This window comes from Symphalangus syndactylus, chromosome 18 (genome assembly GCF_028878055.3).
Source record: "Symphalangus syndactylus isolate Jambi chromosome 18, NHGRI_mSymSyn1-v2.1_pri, whole genome shotgun sequence".
NCBI classification, from domain to species: domain Eukaryota; kingdom Metazoa; phylum Chordata; class Mammalia; order Primates; family Hylobatidae; genus Symphalangus; species Symphalangus syndactylus.
Window position 1 is genome coordinate 79745566 of NC_072440.2, and position 21220 is coordinate 79766785.

General features: G+C 39.7%; 1 protein-coding gene across 24 annotated transcripts in view; it reads right to left on the reverse strand.

The window, feature by feature from the left end:
- Positions 1–21220, reverse strand: part of BIRC6 (baculoviral IAP repeat containing 6) — a 263052-nt gene that overhangs the window by 217262 nt on the left and 24570 nt on the right. For all 24 annotated transcript variants that reach the window (XR_008652580.2, XM_055253540.2, XM_063623684.1 and 21 more), the window contains exons 4-7: positions 12314–12507; positions 9099–9210; positions 5718–5800; positions 47–269 (exon numbers count right to left, since the gene is read on the reverse strand). Coding sequence is in view for 23 of the 24 variants with exons in the window: in XM_055253540.2 (XP_055109515.2) it covers positions 47–269; positions 5718–5800; positions 9099–9210; positions 12314–12507 (612 nt within the window). In the remaining variant the exon portion in view is untranslated. The remainder of the gene's footprint in view (positions 1–46; positions 270–5717; positions 5801–9098; positions 9211–12313; positions 12508–21220) is intronic.

Below are 21220 nucleotides of genomic sequence, written 5' to 3' on the forward strand. Positions count from 1 at the left end.
GATTTTTTTTCAATTACTAATTTGTTACTTCAAAATTCAAACATACCTTCATAAGTTTGGAAACATCCCATATGCAGATCTTTCCTCGTTTAGTTGCAGCAGCTAGAAAATGAGGGCAGCTCCCCGACCCAAAGCAAGATATTCTGTCAGTTCCATCTGTACAAGGAAACTGTGCAGGACTTGTTGCAAGAGTGACTGACAATGGCACATTCTGTGTGTGCTCACCTTTCACAAATGGGCAGTTTGGGGAATGTCTTTCGTGTTCAGACCTTTGCACAGATTAAGAAAGGAAAAGTTTACTAAAAATAAAGCAATTCAGTTTGTACATTAAAACAGAACTCCAGGATCATCATCTTTTTTTAACTGAACTTATTCATCATTAAAGACTTAAGATAACTAAATCATTCAATTTTATGAAGATCACTCTAACATGTTCAACTGTTTACAATATTCACACATTCAATATTCCAAACATTCAACAATAGCAGTTGTTACTCACTTTAACTGATTATAAAGTCAATCTCAGACAAAACTGAAAAACCAATACAATGCTATATTACATACTACAAAATTGTTTAAACTCCTGTTATTTCCTCACACTGGTTTCCTACAGCTTTGAATGATTAACTACTATGTTTCTCCATATCTATCAGGGGCCACAACTATAAATGATATACAGCTGAAACTCGATAAATGCCACTCTCAACAAGTTATTTTGCTAAATTATTTTACTAAAAAGTTGTTTAGTAAAGATCTGAAAGCAGCCAGGTGCGGTGGCTCACACCTGTAATCCCAGCACTTTGGGAGGCCGAGACGGGTGGATCATGAGGTCAGGAATTCGACGCCAGCCTGACCAACATGGTGAAACCCCGTCTCTACTAAAAATATGAAAATTAGCCAAGCGTGGTGGTGGGCGCCTGTAATCCCAGCTACTCAGGAGGCTGAGGCAGGAGAACTGCTTGAACCCAGGAGGCGGAGGTTGCAGTGAGTCGAGATCACGCCACTGCACTCCAGCCTGGGCAACAGAGCGAGACTCCACCTCAAAAAAAAGAAAAAAAAAAAAAAAGATCTCAAAGCAGAAAGATTTCTAGTATGAATAAAATAATATACATTAAGAACACAGAAATATACCTTATGTATTTACTATAGGATCAAATCAGACAAATAACTTTTAAATAAAATTTATTTCCTAAGAGCCTTAGGAATGTAAAGTTCATAAATTATACACTACTTCTTTCAATAAATGCTTACTGAACAAGAAGAAATGTTAAATTAAAAACATAACAAGTTTAAGAAATATAAAATACAGGCTGGGCACCATGGCTCACACCTGTAATCCCAACACTTCAGGGGGCCAAGGTGGTTGGATCCTTGAGGCCAGGAGATTGAGACCAGCCTAGGCAACATAGTGAGACCTCTTTGCTACAAAAAATAAAAATAAAAATAATTAGCTGGGTGTGGTAGCATGTGCCTGTATTCCCAGTTACTCGGGAGACTCAGATAGGAAGATCCCTCGACCCTAGGAGTTCAAGGCTGCAGTGAGCTATGATCGTGCCACTGCACTCCAGCCTGAGCAACAGAGCAAGACCCTGTCTCTAAAAAATAAAAAATTTAAAAATTTAAATTAAAATATAAAAATAAAATACCAAGACCTCATATCAAGACTGGCATAATGACTTTAAGAATTATCTCAAATATTTTAAGCAGGATCAACTTAGCACCTATCTGCTCAACTTCATGATTCCTTTATATTTCTTTCTGGTTATTCCTTATTTTTATTTCTATTAGCTATAATTATAAGGCATTAGAAATGTCAGGATCCTGCTACCAAAACAAGAACCCATGAACCAGGCATGATGGTAAAGCATATAGTCCCAGTTAGTCAGGAGGCTGAGGCAGGAGGACGGCTTAAGCCCAAGAACATGAGGCTGCAGTAAGCTATGATCACACCTGTGTATAGCCATTGCACTTCAGCCTGGACAATATAGCAAGACCCCGTATCTAAAAAATAAAATAGGCTGGGCGTGGTGGCTCACGCCTCTAATCCCACCACTTTGGGAGGCTGAGGTGGGTGCATCACTTGAGGTCAGGAGTTCCAGACCAGCCTGGCCACATGGGGAAACCCCATCTCTACTAAAAATACATATATTAGCTAGGCATTGTGATGCACACCTGTAGTCCCAGCTACTTGGGAAACTGAGGCACGAGACTCTCTTGAACCTGGGAGGCAGGAGTTGCAGTGAACCAAGATCGCACCACCGCACTCCAGTCTGGGCAACAAAGTAAGACTGTGTCTCCAAATAAATAAATAAATAAATAAATAAAATTTTAAAATAAATGTTTCTTAACCATTGTTTTAAACTCATTGTTTTATTTCCGTGGCAAAGAAAGAACTTTACACATAAAACATGCTACTCTTTAAAATGTATGTATTTCTTTTTACAATGCACCTACAACTTACATATATAAATCCATCTATAAATCCTGGGCAATTTTTAATATGCAGATGCCTTTCCTAAATCCTTTTACAGTGCACCTCCAAGCAAATGACATTTGGGCCAGGTTCCCTCTCAGCTAAATCTAGCGTACTTTACCCCTTTCCATCTCTCTCTCTTTCCTGAGTTTTAACTTTTTCAATAAAATTTTATTTATGCAAGTTACACGTGGCTATATAAAATAAAGCTAAAGATCCACATCAATTTTAAAATCTAATCCCAGTAATTTCCAATCCCACCTCCAGGAAACCACCATTATAAATTTAAGTGATACATTTCTAAAATATTTTTTATAAGTTTACATACATAAATGTACATATAGAAAATATATGATGTGGAAGTATGTATGAAAAAAATTTTAAAAAATAAAATACACTGTCTTAAATTGTTAAACAACTGATGTCACTATACATGACACATATACATTTTATCATGTATTCAATCATCTATCATTCTATTAATACAAGAGATTTCTTGATACAATAACATATCTGAAAGTTACTGAGGGTGATTAACAGAGATCTTACTGTTCATTCCCCTTAACTGTTGGACCACCGTCTATTATATGAACATATCACATTCTATTTGGCTATTCCCCTCCTGATTGGCATTTAAAAGGATTCCGATTTTTAACTGCAGTGACCATCCATTTCATGCCTCTGAGCATACAAGAGCAATTAACTCCCTAGGGTAAGTAAATAGAAGTGGAATTGCTAGTTACTAGGGTATAGTCCATTTTTTTATGTTTTTAACTTCAACCTCCCTCCAAAGTAACTCTATCAACTCGCACAGTCAAAATATGAGTCCCATTCACCCTTTCAAATTTTTCCTTTCCCCTTTACAATTCAGAAGGTGCCTAGGTTCCCCAGCCTCCATCAATCCTCTTCCTTCCTACCCATTTGGAACACTTGCCCCAGGCCTTCAGAGACCAAATCAACTTCTTGAGTGTTTGAGGAATCCCAAATGCTGGTGCAAAGAAGAGGGAGACTCCCTGAATCCCTCGTCATGTCAAGAAAACATGGGTTTTGAATAGCCCAAGTTGGAAATTTTAATCAACTTTCCATAGAAAATATTTACAAAGAAGATAATATTTGATAATATTGTATAATTTTTCAGGTATAGGTTAAATAACTTTTTGAGGATTGGCATAGGGACCTAAAAAATATATATTAAAATGGTTCATATATATATATATATATATAGAGAGAGAGAGAGAGAGAGAGAGAGAGATGGCCTTTATGGGGAAAGACAATTCCAAACAGAATTTTCAACTTAAATTGAAAATTGCTGATACAATAGGTCCCCCTCTTATCCACAGCTTCACTCTTTTTTTTTTTTTTTTTTGAGATGGTGGAGTTTCACTCTTGTTGCCCAAGTTGAAGTGCAATGGTATAATCTCGGCTCACTGCAACCTCTGCCTCCCCAGTTCAAGCGATTCTCCTGCCTCACCCTCCCGAGTAGCTGGAATTACAGGTGCACACCACTACGCCCAGATAATTTATTGTATCTTCAGTAGAGACAGAGTTTCACCATGTTAGCCAGGCTGGTCTTGAACTCTTGACCTCAAGTGATGCACCCGCCATGGCCTCCCAAAGTGCTGGGATTATAGGCGTGAGCCACCGTGCCTGGCCCACAGCTTCACTCTCTATGGTTTCAGTTACTCATGGTCAACCATGGTCCCAAAATAGATGAGTACAGTACAGTAAGATATTTTGAGAGAGGGAAACACAAAGAGACTGACCACAGTCACAGAACTTTTATTACAGTATATTGTTAAAATTGTTCAATTTTAGGTCGGGCACAGTAGCTCACGCCTGTAATCCCAGCACTTCGGAAGGCCGAGGCGGGTGGATCACCTGAGCTCAGGAGTTCGAGACCAAACTGGCAAACATGGCAAAACCCCGTCTCTACTAAAAATACAAAAATCAGCCAGGAGTGGCGGCGCATGCCTGTAATCCCAGCTACTCGGGAGGCTGAGGCAGGAGAATCGCCTGAACCCACGAGGTAGAGGTTGCAGCGAGCAGAGATCGTGCCACTGCACTCCAGTCTGGGCAACAGAGCAAGACTCCAACTGAAGGAAAAGAAAATATTCAATTTTATTAATTATTGTTATTAATCTCTTTCTGTGCTTAATTTATGAATTATACTTTATCATAGGTTATGGATGTATAGGGAAAAAAATATAGTATGTATATGGTTCAGTACTATCTGCTGTTTCAGGCATCCAATGGGTCCTGGAATGCATGCCCTGCAAATAAGGGGGACTACTGTATTCAACTCTCTGCCTGCAGATAGATACAACTTGAATTTTTCATACAGTATTTTCCAATCTGAACTCCACAGGTACACTGCAATACGTTTTAGCAAGTTTGCCCCATGCACATCAGCTGATTTAACATTCAGAGACTTCAAACTAATTTTAATACAAAATAAGCAACATATCCTAAAACCAAACCCTGGCTCTATCACTAGCCATATGCCCTTCAGCAAATTTTACTCTTTTCATTTTAAAATGGGATAGTAACTCCTATCTCACAGAGTGACTGTAAAGGTTAAACTGGAAAATATTCATAGTTCCCTCCTATAAAATGGAGATTACCATAGTACCTACTTCACAGGGAAACATGAGAATTAAATGATTTAAAAATACATAAAGTATTCAGAATGGTATCTAGTATACCATCTTATACAAATATTTGCTATAATAATATACTATTATTTCTATTAATAAGACCTCAGAATAGTTATTTGTAAAAATGAAGTTTCAATACATCATCTCTAATGTTTAACCAGGTTCTAAAATTTCATGCACTAAAATTCAGAGACATCAAAGACTCCCTAAAATTACTTTAAAATTAGAAATGTATACTATAAGGCTCTCTCCATGGATTCCCTATTGACAACCTGCTCTCAACAGACCAAGATTCAACTGCTAAAGCTCACGCTGGAGTTCACTTTACCATAGCTTTCTGGTTTTCAGTTAGAGCGTGGGTCTATTGTTTGGTACTTCCCTCGTGTACAATTTTTAGAAAGTCAAACTTACAGACACTGTATGCCAAGTGGTGTACCACAGTATAGACAGGGCGTCTCATTCTCAGGACAATGACAAAAATACAGGCAGCAAAAAGGCAAAAAGTTGTATCATAAGCAGAAAAGCAAAATTTAAAAGCACTATTTACATGACTGACTTAGCCTATTATGCCCAGAAACATCAAGACTCACCAAGGTTCATCAGTAGGTTCCCAACAAACGAGGCATACACTACAAGTAAAACACATGGCTCTATCATCTCCAGATGACGCAGGCTGCAAAATTATAAAGAAAAGAGACAGAAAAGGTAAATCATTATTAAAATAGCTTTATAATAAAAGTTATTTTTAAAAGTTCATAATTTTAAGTAAAATTCTATACTGAAAATAAGAAAATTAGCCTATAATATTAGGTCCAACAATACACTGAAACCTCCAAATATTTATTAATTGCCTGCATTATTTGAAAATTCAGAAAATGACCACTAAATCAAAGAGAGGTAAACATAGACACAATCCCTGATCTAGTACTTTTCTAATTGCTGTACTGAAGTACCTGAAATATTAAGTATAAGAGAAAGAGTCTGGCTGGTTTACACTATTTGTTTCTGTTGTTGTTGCTGTTGTTGTTTTTGAGACGGAGTCTTGCTCTGTCACCCAGGCTGGAGTGCAGTGGTGCAATCTTGGCTCACTGCAAGCTCCGCCTCCCCGGGTTCAAGTGATTCTCCTGCCTCAGCCTCCCCAGTGGCTGGGACTACAGGCGCCTGCCACCACGCCCAGCTAATTTGTTTGCATTTTTAGTAGAGATGGGGTTTCACCGTGTCAGCCAGGATGGTCTCAATCTCCTGACCCTGTGCTCCACCCCCCTCAGCCTCCCAGAGTGCTGGAATTACAGGTGTGAGCCCCGCACCTGGCCTCTTGTTGTTTTTTAAAGAGACAGAGTCTCAGGCTGGGGTGCAATGGCACAATCACAGCTGACTATAGCCCTGAACTCATGGGCACAAGTGATCCTCCAACCTCAGCCTCCCAAGCAGCTGGAACTACAGAAGTGTTCCACGACACCCAGCTAATTCTGTTATTTTTTTTGTAGAGACACGGTCTCCTTACAGCATCCAGGCTGGTCTCAAATTCCTGGGCTTAAGTGATTCTCCTGCCTTGGCCTCCCTAAGTGCTGGGATTACATTGTGTGAGCCACTGCACCAGCCAATGGGTTTATTATTAAATACTAAATCACATACAACTATACAAGAAGGGCAAGTAAAAAGGGAAAGCTAAGTAGTCAATCTAATTCACATAATATGGAATCTAATTCATACAACATAGGACAAAATGCTATATATATTTCAATTCAAGGGCCAGGCACAATTTATATATATATATATATATGTATATATTTTCAAAACCTGAACTGAAATATACCTGAAAACTAATATTAATATTTGTGAACATTTACTTTATAGATGCAAATTTACTACACATTTTAGATTACAAATAATCAGCCCCTAACATTTCCTAGAGTCAGAGGATTCTAGGAAACCTATTATTTGACCTCTCTGCAAAGACAGAATATAATGAACAATAACTCAACAGAAAGAAAAAAAAAAAATCAAGGCATCACTTAACAGAGACTCTTAAAAAATTACAGCAAATTAAAAGAAAGTTGCTAGGAAAATGCTCCATGTTCAATCCTTAATTTAGAGAAATTATTTCACTGATTCTAATATTAGCCAGTCTCCAAACTTACCTATCTGTAACTGGAAATCTGACAAATTTTGAATAAAATATTCATATATATATATATAGTTTTCTGGTTCAATTTTAGTAAAGATGTTCAGAATACTTGAAGATAACGAAGGAATAATCAATCTTCAGATTCTAAATGACAGTTACTTTAACGTACTTCAAAATGTACTTGAATTCTTAAATTAGGCCAGAAACAGTGGCTTACACCTGTAATCACAATACTTTAGAAGGTTAAGGCAGACAAACCGCCTGAGCCCAGAAGTTTGAAACCAGCCTGGGCAATATAGTGAAATCTCATCTCTACAAAAAATAAACAGAATTAGCTGGGCATGGTGGCACATGCCTGTAATCCCAGCTACTTGAGGGGCTGAGGTGGGAGAATTGTTTGGAAGCTGAGGCTGCAGTGAGCTGTGATCACGCCACTGCACTCCAACTTGGGTGACAGAGCAAGACCCTGTCCCGAATAAATAAATAAAGTTAAATAAGCATGCTTTATTTAAACTGACATATAAGTATTAGATTTCTTAGATTCTTTTAGCAGTGGTAAAACAGTGGTAAGCCAGTCTATACCACTCAGTTTAAGTTTCCTATTAAATAACATATTACATCTAGCTAAAATCATTTTTCTTAACTTCCCTCTAATTCAATAAAGCTTTTTATAATGTCCCATTCTTATGCCTCTGTATCATGTTAATCCTTACACTTTATACCCTCCTCTTTTCCTACACAAAACTATGACCATTTTTCTTAACTAATTCTCCTCTACCTATGCAACTTAATCAGTTCTTTAATGCACAGATATTCAAGTTGCAATGCACTACCTGTAATGCTGCTTCTGTAGTTATCTAGTATATGGGTAATTTGTATCCCAACTAAAATGAGAATTTTGAAACTGTAAAACTGCTTTTATTGCATTACCCTAAGCATCTACTACTGTGTTATGAATGCAGATGTCAAACACTGGAAATAAACATGCATCAAAATAGAATACTTGTCAGAAACCAAATCTGAAGAATACTATTTGTTGATTTTCCAAAAAAATTATGGCCTAGCACAGTGCCTCACACCTATAATCCCAACACTTTGGGGAGAATGAGGTGCGTAGATCACTTGAGCAGGAAGTTCGAGACCAGTCTAGGCAACACCAGAAACCCTGTCTCTGCAAAAAAAAAAAAAAAAAATTAGGTTGGTGCAAAAGTTAGCCAGGCCCAGTGGCACACACCTGTAGTCTCAGCTACTCAGGGAGGCTGAGGTGGGCAGATTACCTGTGCCTGGGAAGGTTGAGACTGCAGTGAGTGGTGATAGGGCCTGGGCAACAGAGTGAGACCCTGTCTCAAAAACAAAAAATAAAAATAATTGTTTTTTAAAAAAAGTTGTATCTAATCTAAAAGAAAATACTCAGTTGTTAATTGCTTAAACAATTTTTTTCCTGGCCTGGCATGCCTGTAATCCCAGCACTTTGGGAGGCCGAGGCAGGCAGATCACCTGAGGTCAGGAGTTTGAGACCAGCCTTGGCAACATGGTGAAATCCCAACTCTACTAAAAATACAAAAATTAGCCAGGTGTGATGGTGCACACCTGTAATCCCAGCTACTCAAGGAGGCTGAGGCACAAGAATCGCTTGAACCCGAGAGGCGGAGGTTGCAGTGAGCCAACATTGTGGCACTGCACTCCAGCCTGGGCAAACAAAACAAGCATACATGCATACAAGCAAGCATACAAGTTGCACAAAATAAGTTTCTGAAAAAGTAAAAAAAAAAAAAATGTGATAATTTTGCTGAGGGCTACAAAGGCATACTGAGAAAAGTATTTTTTTATATTCTTTTTTTACCTGATGATAAAATCCAGCTTGAGCCATGGGATCTGGTTGTGCCCACCTATAGCCTACATGAGGCCATGAGGTAAATGTCTCCCGTCTGTTAGCTTCACTATACATCAGTGACCTAAAAGTAAACATACTTTATGTAATTGAAGTTAGGCATCAATCACAGTGAAACTTCTATTTAACAATGCAAAAAATAATTTTACTGGGTTATCAACAGAAACTGCAAATGGTCTGATGATCAAGTTCAATTTTTTAAACTAAAAACAGTAATTTTTGGGAATTTCCCTTAAACAGAAAGGGAAGGAGAAAACCTGATTGGTGGCTGCAGTTGATAAACAATTCCAGGGGTAGATTACACATGTTTTCATATTAAAATATATCAGCTCACTAAGAGTCAAACTATAACAGAAAGTACCAGAGTAATTTTTTAAAGGACAATAGTAAACTTTTAGAAAAGTCCAAAAGATTTTAAGTAAGAAAGGATTGATAAGCAAAGCTTACTCATCCTAACACAAAATTACAACTGATAACAGAAAGAAAAAGTTGTAAAGGTCATGACAAAGAGAACAGGAAAATACTCTTCTAAATTCTTCCCTTAAATTAGCACATGATTTTCCATAAAATTGCTAGTAACTTTAGGTTTACTCATAATTGTATTCAGGTTTTTAAACAAATAGTTGTTGGGTTAGAAAAGCATTCTCAGTTTCACATTATATGTGTCTTTAGGATCAGTCTTAGAACAGCAGACCTATCTCCTTTCGTTATATTACCCAACAAAACAGCAGTAGCATCCAATAGACCCTAACTCAAACCTTCCACAGACCTAAGTTCATCAAAGCCTTCATAGGCTCCTAGATTGATTTTTAATGAAACAAACACCACAGTCTATATCAAAATTAATATTTTGGGACATTTTTAACACCTCTAAAAATACTGAATATCCCATCTAATGGTTGCATTTCCTAAAATATAACATTTACCACAGTGTGCACTGATTTCTTTAGAAACACTGCAACTGTTTGCAAAGAAAATAGCTCTGCAGAGCTGACTCTTTTATAATCTCAAAATAGGCATAGATCTCAGACAAGAAGCACTTGTTCTAATTATGTATTTTTCTTTTTTTCCCATCTCAGACATATCTCAAAGAATATTTTAATGATAGCCACAGCACATATCACCAGATAATCTGATTAAAAATGATAAGTCTGCAGGTTGCCCAAATTACTACAGAATATAAAAATTCTGCCCAACTGTTAATACAACTAATAAAAGTTATATATGTAACAACAAAATCACTTAACTAACAAAAAGAGGGCAAGTGATTAAGCAGAAATCAGTTTATCAAAAGATAAATTAATAAATATTGCTACTGAACTAGAAGAGCCATACTAAAAATAATAGAAGTTTAAGATGAATTTATTCAGTAGTGTCTTTGATAACATCAGCACATACTATTTATAAATGTACTTCAGAAAGATGCTTAGGAAATTACAAGTCACATCCAATGAAAATGTAAAAATATAAATACTACAGCTGGGCACAGTGGCTCACACCTGTAATCCCAGCACTCTGGGAGGCCGAAACAGGTAGATCACGTTGAGGTCAGGAGTTCGAGACCAGCCTGGACAACATGGTGAAACCCTGTCTCTACTAAAAATACAAAAAATGAGCCAGGCATGCCGGGCGCAGTGGCTCACGCCTGTAATCCCAATACTTTGGGAGGCCGAGGTGGTCAGATCATAAGCTCAGGAGCTCGAGACCATCCTGGCTAACACGGTGAAACCCCATCTCTACTAAAAATACAAAAAATTAGCTGGGCATGGTGGCAGGCACCTGTAGTCACAGCTACTCAGGAGGCTGAGGCAGGAGAACGGCATGAACATGGGAGGCGGAGCTCACAGTGAGCCAAGATCATGCCACTGAACTCCAGCCTGGGCAACAGAGCGAGACTCCATCTCAAAACAAAAATATAAAACAAGAAAATTTGGCTGGGTGCAGTGGCTCACGCCTGTAATCCCAGCACTTTGGGAGGCCAAGGCGGGCAGATCACCTGAGATAGGGAGTTCGAGACCAGCCTGACCAACATGGAGAAACCCTGTCTCTACTAAAAATATAAAATTAGCCGGGTATCGTGGCACATGTCTGTAATCCCAGCTACTATGGAGGCTGAGGCAGGAGAATCGCTTGAATCTGGGAGGCAGAGGTTGCGGTGAGCCGAGATCGTGCCATTGCACTCCAGCCTGGGCAACAAGAGCAAAACTCCATCTCAAAAGAAAAAAAAAAAAAAAAAATCAGCCATGCATGGTGGTGGACGCTTACAATTCCAACTACTCAGGAGGCTGAGGCAGAAGAATCTCTTGAACCTGGGAGGCGGAGGTTGCAGTGAGCCGAGATCGCACCACTACACTCCAGCCTAGGCGACAAGAGTGAAAATCCGTCTCAAAAATAAATAAATAAATACTACATGAGAAGGCAAACAAAAATCTAATCAAAATTGCTGGGTATTATATTTCAGTATAGCATTTCTAAACCTCGGTACTTTTAGTAAGAATCTCAATGTCATTTCAAATAGCAAATCATTTAAGTTTTTAAATGAATGTGTTACTGGCTTTTTAATTAGTTAAACAAAATAGGCATTCAAAAAACCTCTACCAAAGAAAACGATGGTTTAGGTATGATTTTTGCAATACTGTTTAAATCCAGTGCAAGCAGCATAAAAAAATGTTAACTCAAAATTATTCCTATTATTTTTTAAACTCTTCTTGTTTTTTTTTTTTGTTTTTCATTATAAAATGATAGCACTTTCCTTATACTCACATTTGGGCATGGTAAGTTAGGCAAAATTTATCTCAAAGGTCACAAAATGTCATCAATGGAAAAATAGTTATTATTCATTGAATCATTATAGTAATTTTAATTTGACTAAAATATTTACTAAGCAAGTACTAAACTGGAATTTTCAAAATGTGGCTTTATAATCCCTTCAAATACCTTTAGTGTACTAAAATATAGTGTTTAAAAATAGCAATTCAAGTAGTAGTTTACTTTAAATCTGGTTTTCAGATTCTAATTCATATTGAATTTTTTTTTAATTTCAAAATTAGGCTAGAAATTGTGAAATTTTTAAAAATCATAACCAGATTTTCTAGTTATTCTTGTTTAATGCAAAAACTAATCAATTCTATCTCACTGTCACCTTTCTTTGTTAGCAAGGTTCATACCTGTCTACAGAACGGCCTGGCCCCACTCCGAGTTCTGGACGTGCACTAGGTAAGAGGTAAGACAATCTGTCCATCACTGAGGACGCCACAGGTAAGGCAGCAACATTTTGATTTATTTTCTTGAGTTCATTTACAATGGCACTGGCAATGGACTTCAACACATGATGAGGAAGATGAAATGTAACTGTGGCCCACTGAAAGAAAATGGGAGTATAAGCAAAGGAAAATGTACTCAACAGTTTTAACCAAAATAATAACTTAACCATTACCAAATAAAAAACACTCATCAGTTTCAAGTCAGTTTTCTTCATTAGTTTATCATTTAAAGCAGAAACTTGCAGTTATAAAAATAAAATAAAATATTTTACAAAAGTCAAGATATGGAACCAATCTAAGTATCCATCAATGGGTGACTGGGTAAAGAAAATGTGCAGTAAAGATCAGGTGCAGTGGCTTACGCCTGTAATCCCAACACTTTGGGAAGTTTAGGAGGAATTAGTTTATTGATCTGGTGACTGCAGTTACTAATCATGTATTGTATATTTCTTTTTTTTTTTTTTTTTTTGAGACAGAGTCTTACTCTGTCGCCAGGCTGGAATACAGTGGCGCAATCTCGGCTCACTGCCTCCTGGGTTCAAGTGATTCTCCTGCCTCAGCCTCCTTGAGTAGCTCGGATTACAGGCATGCGCCACCATCCCCGGCTAATTTTTTTGTATTTTTAGTAGAGACAGGGTTTCAGCAGGTTGGTCAGGCTGGTCTCCAACTCCTGACCTGATGATCTGCCCGCCTCGGCCTCCCAAAGTGCTGGGATTACAGGCATGAGCCACCGTGCCTAGCCCATGTATTGTATATTTCAAAATTGCTAAAAGAATAGATTTTAAACATTCTCATCACAAAGAAATGGTAAGTAGGTGAGTTGATAGATATGTTAATTAACTTAATTTAATCTTTCTATAATGTATACATATATTACAACATCACATTATATCCCATAAATATACACAATTATTTGTCAATGAAAATTTTTTAATTTTTTAAATGAAACCTCAACTAACTATTCTGGAAAGGACAGTCCAGAACCAGATAGTAACACACGTTCTTATATATATCACCAAAAATTAAGGACAACTAAAATCATCTGTCATTTTTCCTATTCATACAGCACAATGTTAAGCACAGACTAGGCACTCAAATACCTCCATCCATAAGAATATATTTAGACAATTACCATTACTGGGGTATATGAGGATTTAGTTCAGCTTAGCAGATGCATGTTTTTGTTGCTATCGTCACCATAATCCAGCAATAGCAACTAAAAACATAGGCCTTATAGTCACACATCTGGATTCTGAGCCCAGCTTCTCCATCAGCAATATTCGATAAATGTTAGCCATGATTATTTAATACTACAACAATTACTGAAGTTAGGCCACAAAAATGCTAAGTACTATTCTCCCAGAGAAATAAGTCTACAATGTAATTTCATCTTTATATCCTGTCCCCAGTTCACCCATGAACGGTTTCTACTCTTATCTAGTACACTCAAGGCAGCCTAGTAAATTATTATTTATCTATACAATACTGGAAAAACTTGTGGACAAAAACATGACTTGAATTGCTAAAAAAAAAAAAAAAAAAGGGGGGAGAATAAAAACTTCTAGACCTAATTAATCTGTTCACAGATCAGAGCTTTTTATTGAAAGGAAGGATGACTCCCCTTGAGAAAGGATCCTACGATACCCCAACCATATATAGTACTGTAGATCATACTCCAAACCTTCCCTCAAAAAGACCTATGGGCATTCACTACAGTGACTGTGCATGGGGGAAAAGATCTTTCAGGCATTACAAAAACATGGCACTGAACTGACCTAAAACATCACTGTGGTCCACGAAAGGGCATGTAGGATGGTCAAGCGATTAATAAAGTTTTGGCCCAAAGCTGTCTCAGAGAGTTCTATGGATCTGTAAATCCTTATTGTATAATAGTTACTTCCCCAGTTCCTGAATGCATAATATAAAACAGGCAACTGAAAACAATCCCCAAATTAGCTCTCTGCTCTTCTCTGTGGGCCAGTAATATAGAAAACACCAAGTATAAGCCCCTAGAACTTTCCTTCTCTACAAAGATCTTAAACTAAAGCAATGCTACATTCCTCAAGAAATTTTTTTTTTTTTTTTTTTTGAGATGGAGTCTCGCTCTGTCCCGCAGGCTGGAGTGCAGTGGTGCGATCTCGGCTCACTGCAAGCTCCGCCTCCCGGGTTCACGCCATTCTCCTGCCTCAGCCTCTCTGAGTAGTTGGGACTACAGGCGCCTGCCACCACGCCTGGCTAATTTTTTGTATTTTTAGTAGAGACGGGGTTTCACCGTGGTCTCGATCTCCTGACCTCGTGATCCACCCGCCTCGGCCTCCCAAAGTGCTGGGATTACAAGTGTGAGCCACCGCGCCCGGCCCAAGAAATTTTTTAAATTAATGCCACTGTAAAAGATTTGAGCCTGGGCACAGTGCCTTCATATCTATAATCCTAGCACTTTGTGAGACTGAGGATGGAGGTTCGTTTGAACCTAAAAGTCTGAGACCATCCTGGTCAACATAGCAAGATCTCATCTCTACTAAAATATAATAGCCAGGCGTGATGGCATGCACTTGTCATCCCAGCTACTCAGAAGCTTGAGGTGGGAAAATCACTTGAGCCCAGGAGGGCAAGGCTACAGTAAGCCAAAATCACACCATTGTACTCCAGCCTGAGTGACAGAGCAAGACCCTGTATTGGAAAAAAAAAAAAAAAGAGAGAGAGAGAGACTTAAAAGATACAGAGGTAATCAAATGACCTCGTCCCCTTTACTGGACTGTTGTAAATGAATCTTGAAGAATGACTGTGGATGGTAAACTATCAGGTGGTGACTTCCATTGCAGCTGCTTTTCCAGATGAGGTATCTTTATTAAAGCAAATCAACAAATCCCCTGATATCTGGTAGGTAGTTACAGTTCTATCCAACATTCTTCTATCTTTAGTTTTAAGGACTACACAAAAAGTCCACTTTTACCTGGCAGGAACAATAATAAATCTTTGCAATCTTTCCCTAAGACCACATCTCACGTTCTAGAAATCCTGATCATCCTAACATCCTGCAGATCAACATACTGGTCCACTACATCATGACAGCACGCTGATTGGTCCAGATAAAAAGGAAACAGCAAGGAAATTAAACGCCTTAGTAAGGTGCAAACCAGAGAACAAGAGTCCCCAGAAAAACTCAAGATTCTGCAACCGTGGTTAAGTTTCAGAGGTCCAGAGGTCTGGTTATGTCAGGATATTCCCTCCAGACTGAAAGACAAGTTGCTCCAACTTGTAACACCAACCACAGAAACAAAAGCCACAGTACTTAGTGGGCCTACTTGGATTTGGGAGCCAATATTTAGCATACTTGAATGTGTGCTCTAATCCAAGTATCAAGAAATATATAAGGCTGTCATTTTTGAGTAAGGTGCAGAACAAGAAACTCTGCAACAAGACAAGACTGTACTGCAAGATGCTCTGCCACTTTTATCTTAAGAGCACTTGCAATGACACTGACACTAGAAGTCCACAGCAAATAATGATGCTGTAAGGAGCCTGTGGCAACCTAATTGGGACAATCACACAGCAGAATGCTAGTGTCTTGGGGCAAAGCCACATCCACTCATGCAAATGACCATTCTCCTTTTGAAAAACAGCTCCTAGTTCCTTACTAGTCCCAGATAGAGATTAACATCTATCTACGAAACTAATGTCTACGAATTCAGAGCTGTTCAAATGTCATCTGACACACCAACCATAATATTGAGCACAAGCAACAAGTATCCTTCATCAAGTGTTTTATAAGAGATCTGTCATGACAAAGTCCAAAAGGCAAAAACTGAATAAACAAGTGGCTCAGAATTCAATACCTACTCTCACTATAATGTCTCCTCCTTGTTCTACATCAATAGCTTCCTGTGGAACTCCTTATCATGAAATAATATGAGGGGAAAATACTCTTGGCCCTGATTTACGGATGGTTCTGCATGATATGCTGGTACTACCCTGAAGTGGATGGCTACAGAATTACAGCCCCAATCACAAGGAGGGTGGTGAAGGTAAATCTTCTCAATAGATAGAACTTCAGTCAGTATATATGACTGTTCTTGTATGGATTTAGAGTTGGCTAGAAGTAAAGATCCTCACTAGTTAACAGAGAGTTGCTAATTTGTTAGCTAGATGGTCAGGCACTTGGAAGAAACAGGACTAGAAGACTAGCAGCAAGGAGGTCAAAAACAAAGGTCTATGAATAGAACTCTCAGAGGGTAAAAACATGTATGAACTATGTCAATGCAGACCAAAAGGCATCCATTTCAGAGGAAATGGGAGAAGTTATACACATTATATACATGACAGTAAGTCTCTCTCCACGGGCACTCCAGTGCTTGCTCAATGGACCTGTGTGCAAAATACCATGGCAACAGATACGGAGGCTACGCACAGGCCCAAAAATGTAAACTTCCCTGTACCAGTACTAACCAGGCTACAGCTGTTGCTGATTGCCTAATCTGCCAAACAGCAGTTACCAAAGTTGAGTGGCCAATATCACGCCATTTCCCAGGGGGAACAGCCAGCTATCTGATGGCAGCTTGATGATACGGGATTCCTAGTCATGGACTAGGCAGCAATTGGTCTTCAACATAACAAATATATATTCTAGGTATGCATTTACCTGTTCTGTCCATAGTTTTCTGCCGTAATATTATATAGTCCATTGCCTGTGGACTGACAGAATGTCATGGTATTGTAGAAAACTTTGCTTCTGATCAAGAAAAGTATTTCAAAGCAAAAAAAAAAAAAAAATTTTTTTTCCACTGGTCTTACTGCGTATCATTCTGATGAAGCTGGCCTGGCAGAAAAGCTCAATGGCCTACTAAAGACTCATTTTCAACACTAACTGCAAGAGACATGCTGAAAGGTTATGGAGTTCCACCTTACAAGATGAAGCATATGCTTTGAATCAACCAAAAATGTATGATACAGTTTCTCTGAGCATGCCCACTATTGTATTTAATAAACCCATTCACAGATTTTTTTTAAAGCTTTCAGCTCTATAGGTCTTACTCCCAAGGGAGGAATGTTCCAGCAGGGTACAACAACACTTCCATTTTAGTGGGTGTTGAGATTGCTACCCAGCAACTTTAAGGTCCTCTTGCCACCGAATAAATAGTCAAAAAGTTCTACTAGCTTGTATGACTGGAACTGACAAGGGGAAACCCGGATTGATGCTAAGTAACAGGGGCAAGGAGAACTTATGCAGAACCCAGGAGATTCTCTAGGATGCCCCTTAGTACTTCTAAGTCCAATAGTAAAGGTGAAGTAACAATTACAACTTAAAATACAGCACCAGCCGGGCTTGGTGGCTCACACCTGTAATCCCAGCACTTTGGGAGGCCAAGGCGGGTGGATCATCTGAGGTCAGGAGTTCGAGACCAGCCTGGCCAACACGGTGAAACCCCGTCTCTACTAAAATACAAAAAATTAGCCAGATGTGGTGGCCCATGCCTATAGTCTCAGCTACTGGGGAGACTGAGGCAGGAGGATGACTTGAACCCAGGAGGTGGAGGTTGCAATGAGCTGAGATCATGTCACTGCACTCCAGCCTGGGTGACAAAGTGAGATTCCATCTCAAAAAATAAAATAAAATAAAAACACAGCACCAGTGAGGATTCAGATTCTTCAAGAATTAAGATGGGTTGTTCCAGTACGTAAAGAATCCTGACCAGTTGAGGTGCTGAATGATGACAGAGCTAATAAGGAACAGGTAATAGAAAAAAAAGAAATTAGATATCTTCTTGACTATTATACATCCTCTTGACCATTATAAACTGAGGACGAGGCTAGGCGCAATGGCTCACGCCTGGAATCCCACCACTTTGGGAGGCCAAGGTGGGCAGATCACGCGGTCAGGAGTTCAAGACCAGCCTGACCAACATGGTGAAACCCTGTCTCTACTAAAAATACAAAAATCAGCCAGGCGTGGTGGCACGTGCCTGTAATCGCAGCTACTCAGGAGGCTGAGGCAGGAGAACCACCTGAATCCAGGAGGCGGAGGTTGCAGTGAGCCGAGATCACACCACTGCACTCCAGCCTGGGTGACAGAGACAGACTCCGTCTAAGAAAAAAAAATTAAATTAAAAAATTAAATAAACTGAGAACTAGGCCACGCGCGGTGGCTCACACCTGTAACCCCAGTATTTTGGGAGGCCAAGGTGGGTGGATCATGAGGTCAGGAGTTCGAGACCAGCCTGACTAACATGGTGAAACCCCATGTCTACTAAAAATGCAAAAAGTAGCCAGGCATGGTGGTGTGCGTCTGTAATCCCAGCTACTCAGGAGGCTGAGGCAGGAGAATTGATTGAACTCAGGAGGTGGACGTTGCAGTGGGCCAAGATCGCGCCACTGTACTCCAGCCTGGGCAACAGAGCAAGACCCTGTCTCCAAAAATAAAAATAAATTTTTTAAAAAGCATAATAGTTTTGTTACATGAAAGTTCAAATATATAAAGTGTGAATGGAGGTGCTGAGTAGCCAAAGGGGTAGACTGTGCCAGTTAATTAAACTGTTGTCTCTGAGCTCCAAATCTACCCTTCAATTCTCTGCTCTATCAGGTTAGGGCTAGGACTCTGCATACTGTATTTCCTCTTTTCAACCAGTTTCCTGGCTTTCAGGTTCTCCCAGCAACAGCACAGGAAGGAAACTGGAAAGAAAGATGAAAGAAGAAAGACTTGCTCCTTCTTATTTACTGGCCATTGCCATCAGCACTGTTTCAGCAAAGGACCAGATGCAGTAGTTGATTCTTCCAGTCTTCAGCATTTTGTTTTGGTTTGGTTATTTTAGCATTCCGAGATCCAGTTTCATAGAGCTCCCTCAGAGCTACTACCATCAGTCAAGTAGCATCTCTCTTCAGAGATCTGAGTCCCAGTTTTGCAAGACCCTCGTCCAAGCTCCTGAGCTACCAACTGGGTAGCAGTTCCTAGTCCCAGATACAAGGGGCCTATTCTCTAAGTTTCTAGGTTCTGATAACCCCTAATCTCTACTCTTTGGTTCCTCCAGACCTAGGTGAAAACTGCTTCCTATAGTTATCTCTGTTATCTCAGGATTTCCTTTTCACTTTTTCAGTTTTCAAACACCAGTTAATTTCTTACAATAAATTATCTCTGTTGAAACTCGTAGGACAGTTTCTGTTTTCCTAAATAAAATGTCCCATCAATGGAGTAAGGTATAATAAAATCATGATAAATCTACAAAAAAAAATTCAATGCAACAATTAAAAAGAACATAGATGCCGGGCGCGGTGGCTTACGCTTGTAATCCCAGCACTTTGGGAGGCCGAGGCAGGCGGATCACGAGGTCAGGAGATCGAGACCACAGTGAAACCCCGTCTCTACTAAAAATACAAAAAATTAGCCGGGCATGGTGGCGGGCGCCTGTAGTCCCAGCTACTTGGAGAGGCTGAGGCAGGAGAATGGCGTGAACCTGGGAGGCGGAGCTTGCAGTGAGCCGAGACTGCGCCACTGCACTCCAGCCTGGGCGACAGAGCAAGACTCCGTCTCAAAAAAAAAAAAAAAGAACATAGATGATCTCTGAGGATATGAGAAGATATCCAAGACAAATTCTTGAGTGAAAAAAAGCAAGGTGGCCAGGCACAGTGGCTCACACCTGTAATCCCGACACTTTGGGAGGTCGAGATGGGCGAGTCACGAGGTTAGGAGCTCGAGACAAGCCTGGCCAACACAGTGAAACCCCATTTCTACTAAAAATACAAAAATTAGCCGGGCATGGCCAGGCGCGGTGGCTCACGCTTGTAATCCCAGCACTTTGGGAGGCCGAGGCGGGCGGATCACGAGGTCAGGAGATCGAGACCACGGTGAAACCCCGTCTCTACTAAAAATACAAAAAAATTAGCCGGGCGTGGTGGCGGGCGCCTGTAGTCCCAGCTACTCGGAGAGGCTGAGGCAGGAGAATGGCGTGAACCCGGGAGGCGGAGCTTGCAGTGAGCCGAGATCGCGCCACTGCACTCCAGCCTGGGTGACAGAGCAAGACTCCGTCTCAAAAAAAAAAAAAAAAAATTAGCCAGACATGGCAGCGTGTGCCTGTAATCCCAGCTACTCGGGAGGCTGAGGCAGGAGAATAGCTTGAACCCACGAGGCGGAGGTTGCAGTGAGCTAAGATCACACCACTGCACTCCAGCTAGGTTACAGAGCGAGACTCTATCTCAAACCAAAAAAAAAGAGCCAAGTGCAGTGGCTCACACCTGTAATCCCAGCACTCTAGGAGGCCGAGGTAGGCCGATCACCTGAGGTCGGGAGTTCGTGACCTGCTGACCAACATGGCGAAACCCCGTCTCTACTAAAAAATACAAAATTAGCCAGGCGTGGCGACGCACGCCTGTAATCCCAGCTACTCGGGAGGCTGAGGCAGGAGAATCACTTGAACCCAGGAGGCAGAGGTTGCAGTGAGCCGAGATTGTGCCATTGCACTGCAGCCTGAGAAACAAGAGCAAAACTCTGTCTCAAAAGAAAAAATAAAAGAAAAAAAGCAATGTATATCGCAACACAATATTTTATACTTTAGTACAGTTACAACTGTACTTGAGAAAAATCTTTGCAAATGCCCATTACTTATAGGAAAATGGCTTTTACCTTCTACCTTATGTCCTTCAATAATATGGAAGTTTTATATGCAGTATAACTTAGAAAAGGTCTTAAAAGAAAAATCTGGAGAAAATTAATAAAAATATATCCAAGGATTTAAAGCACTCTCTCTCATATACATCCCAGTATGCCAAAAAATTTCAGAGGAAGCACAAAATGGCTCAATTTCCAAAGACATAGTCCATTCT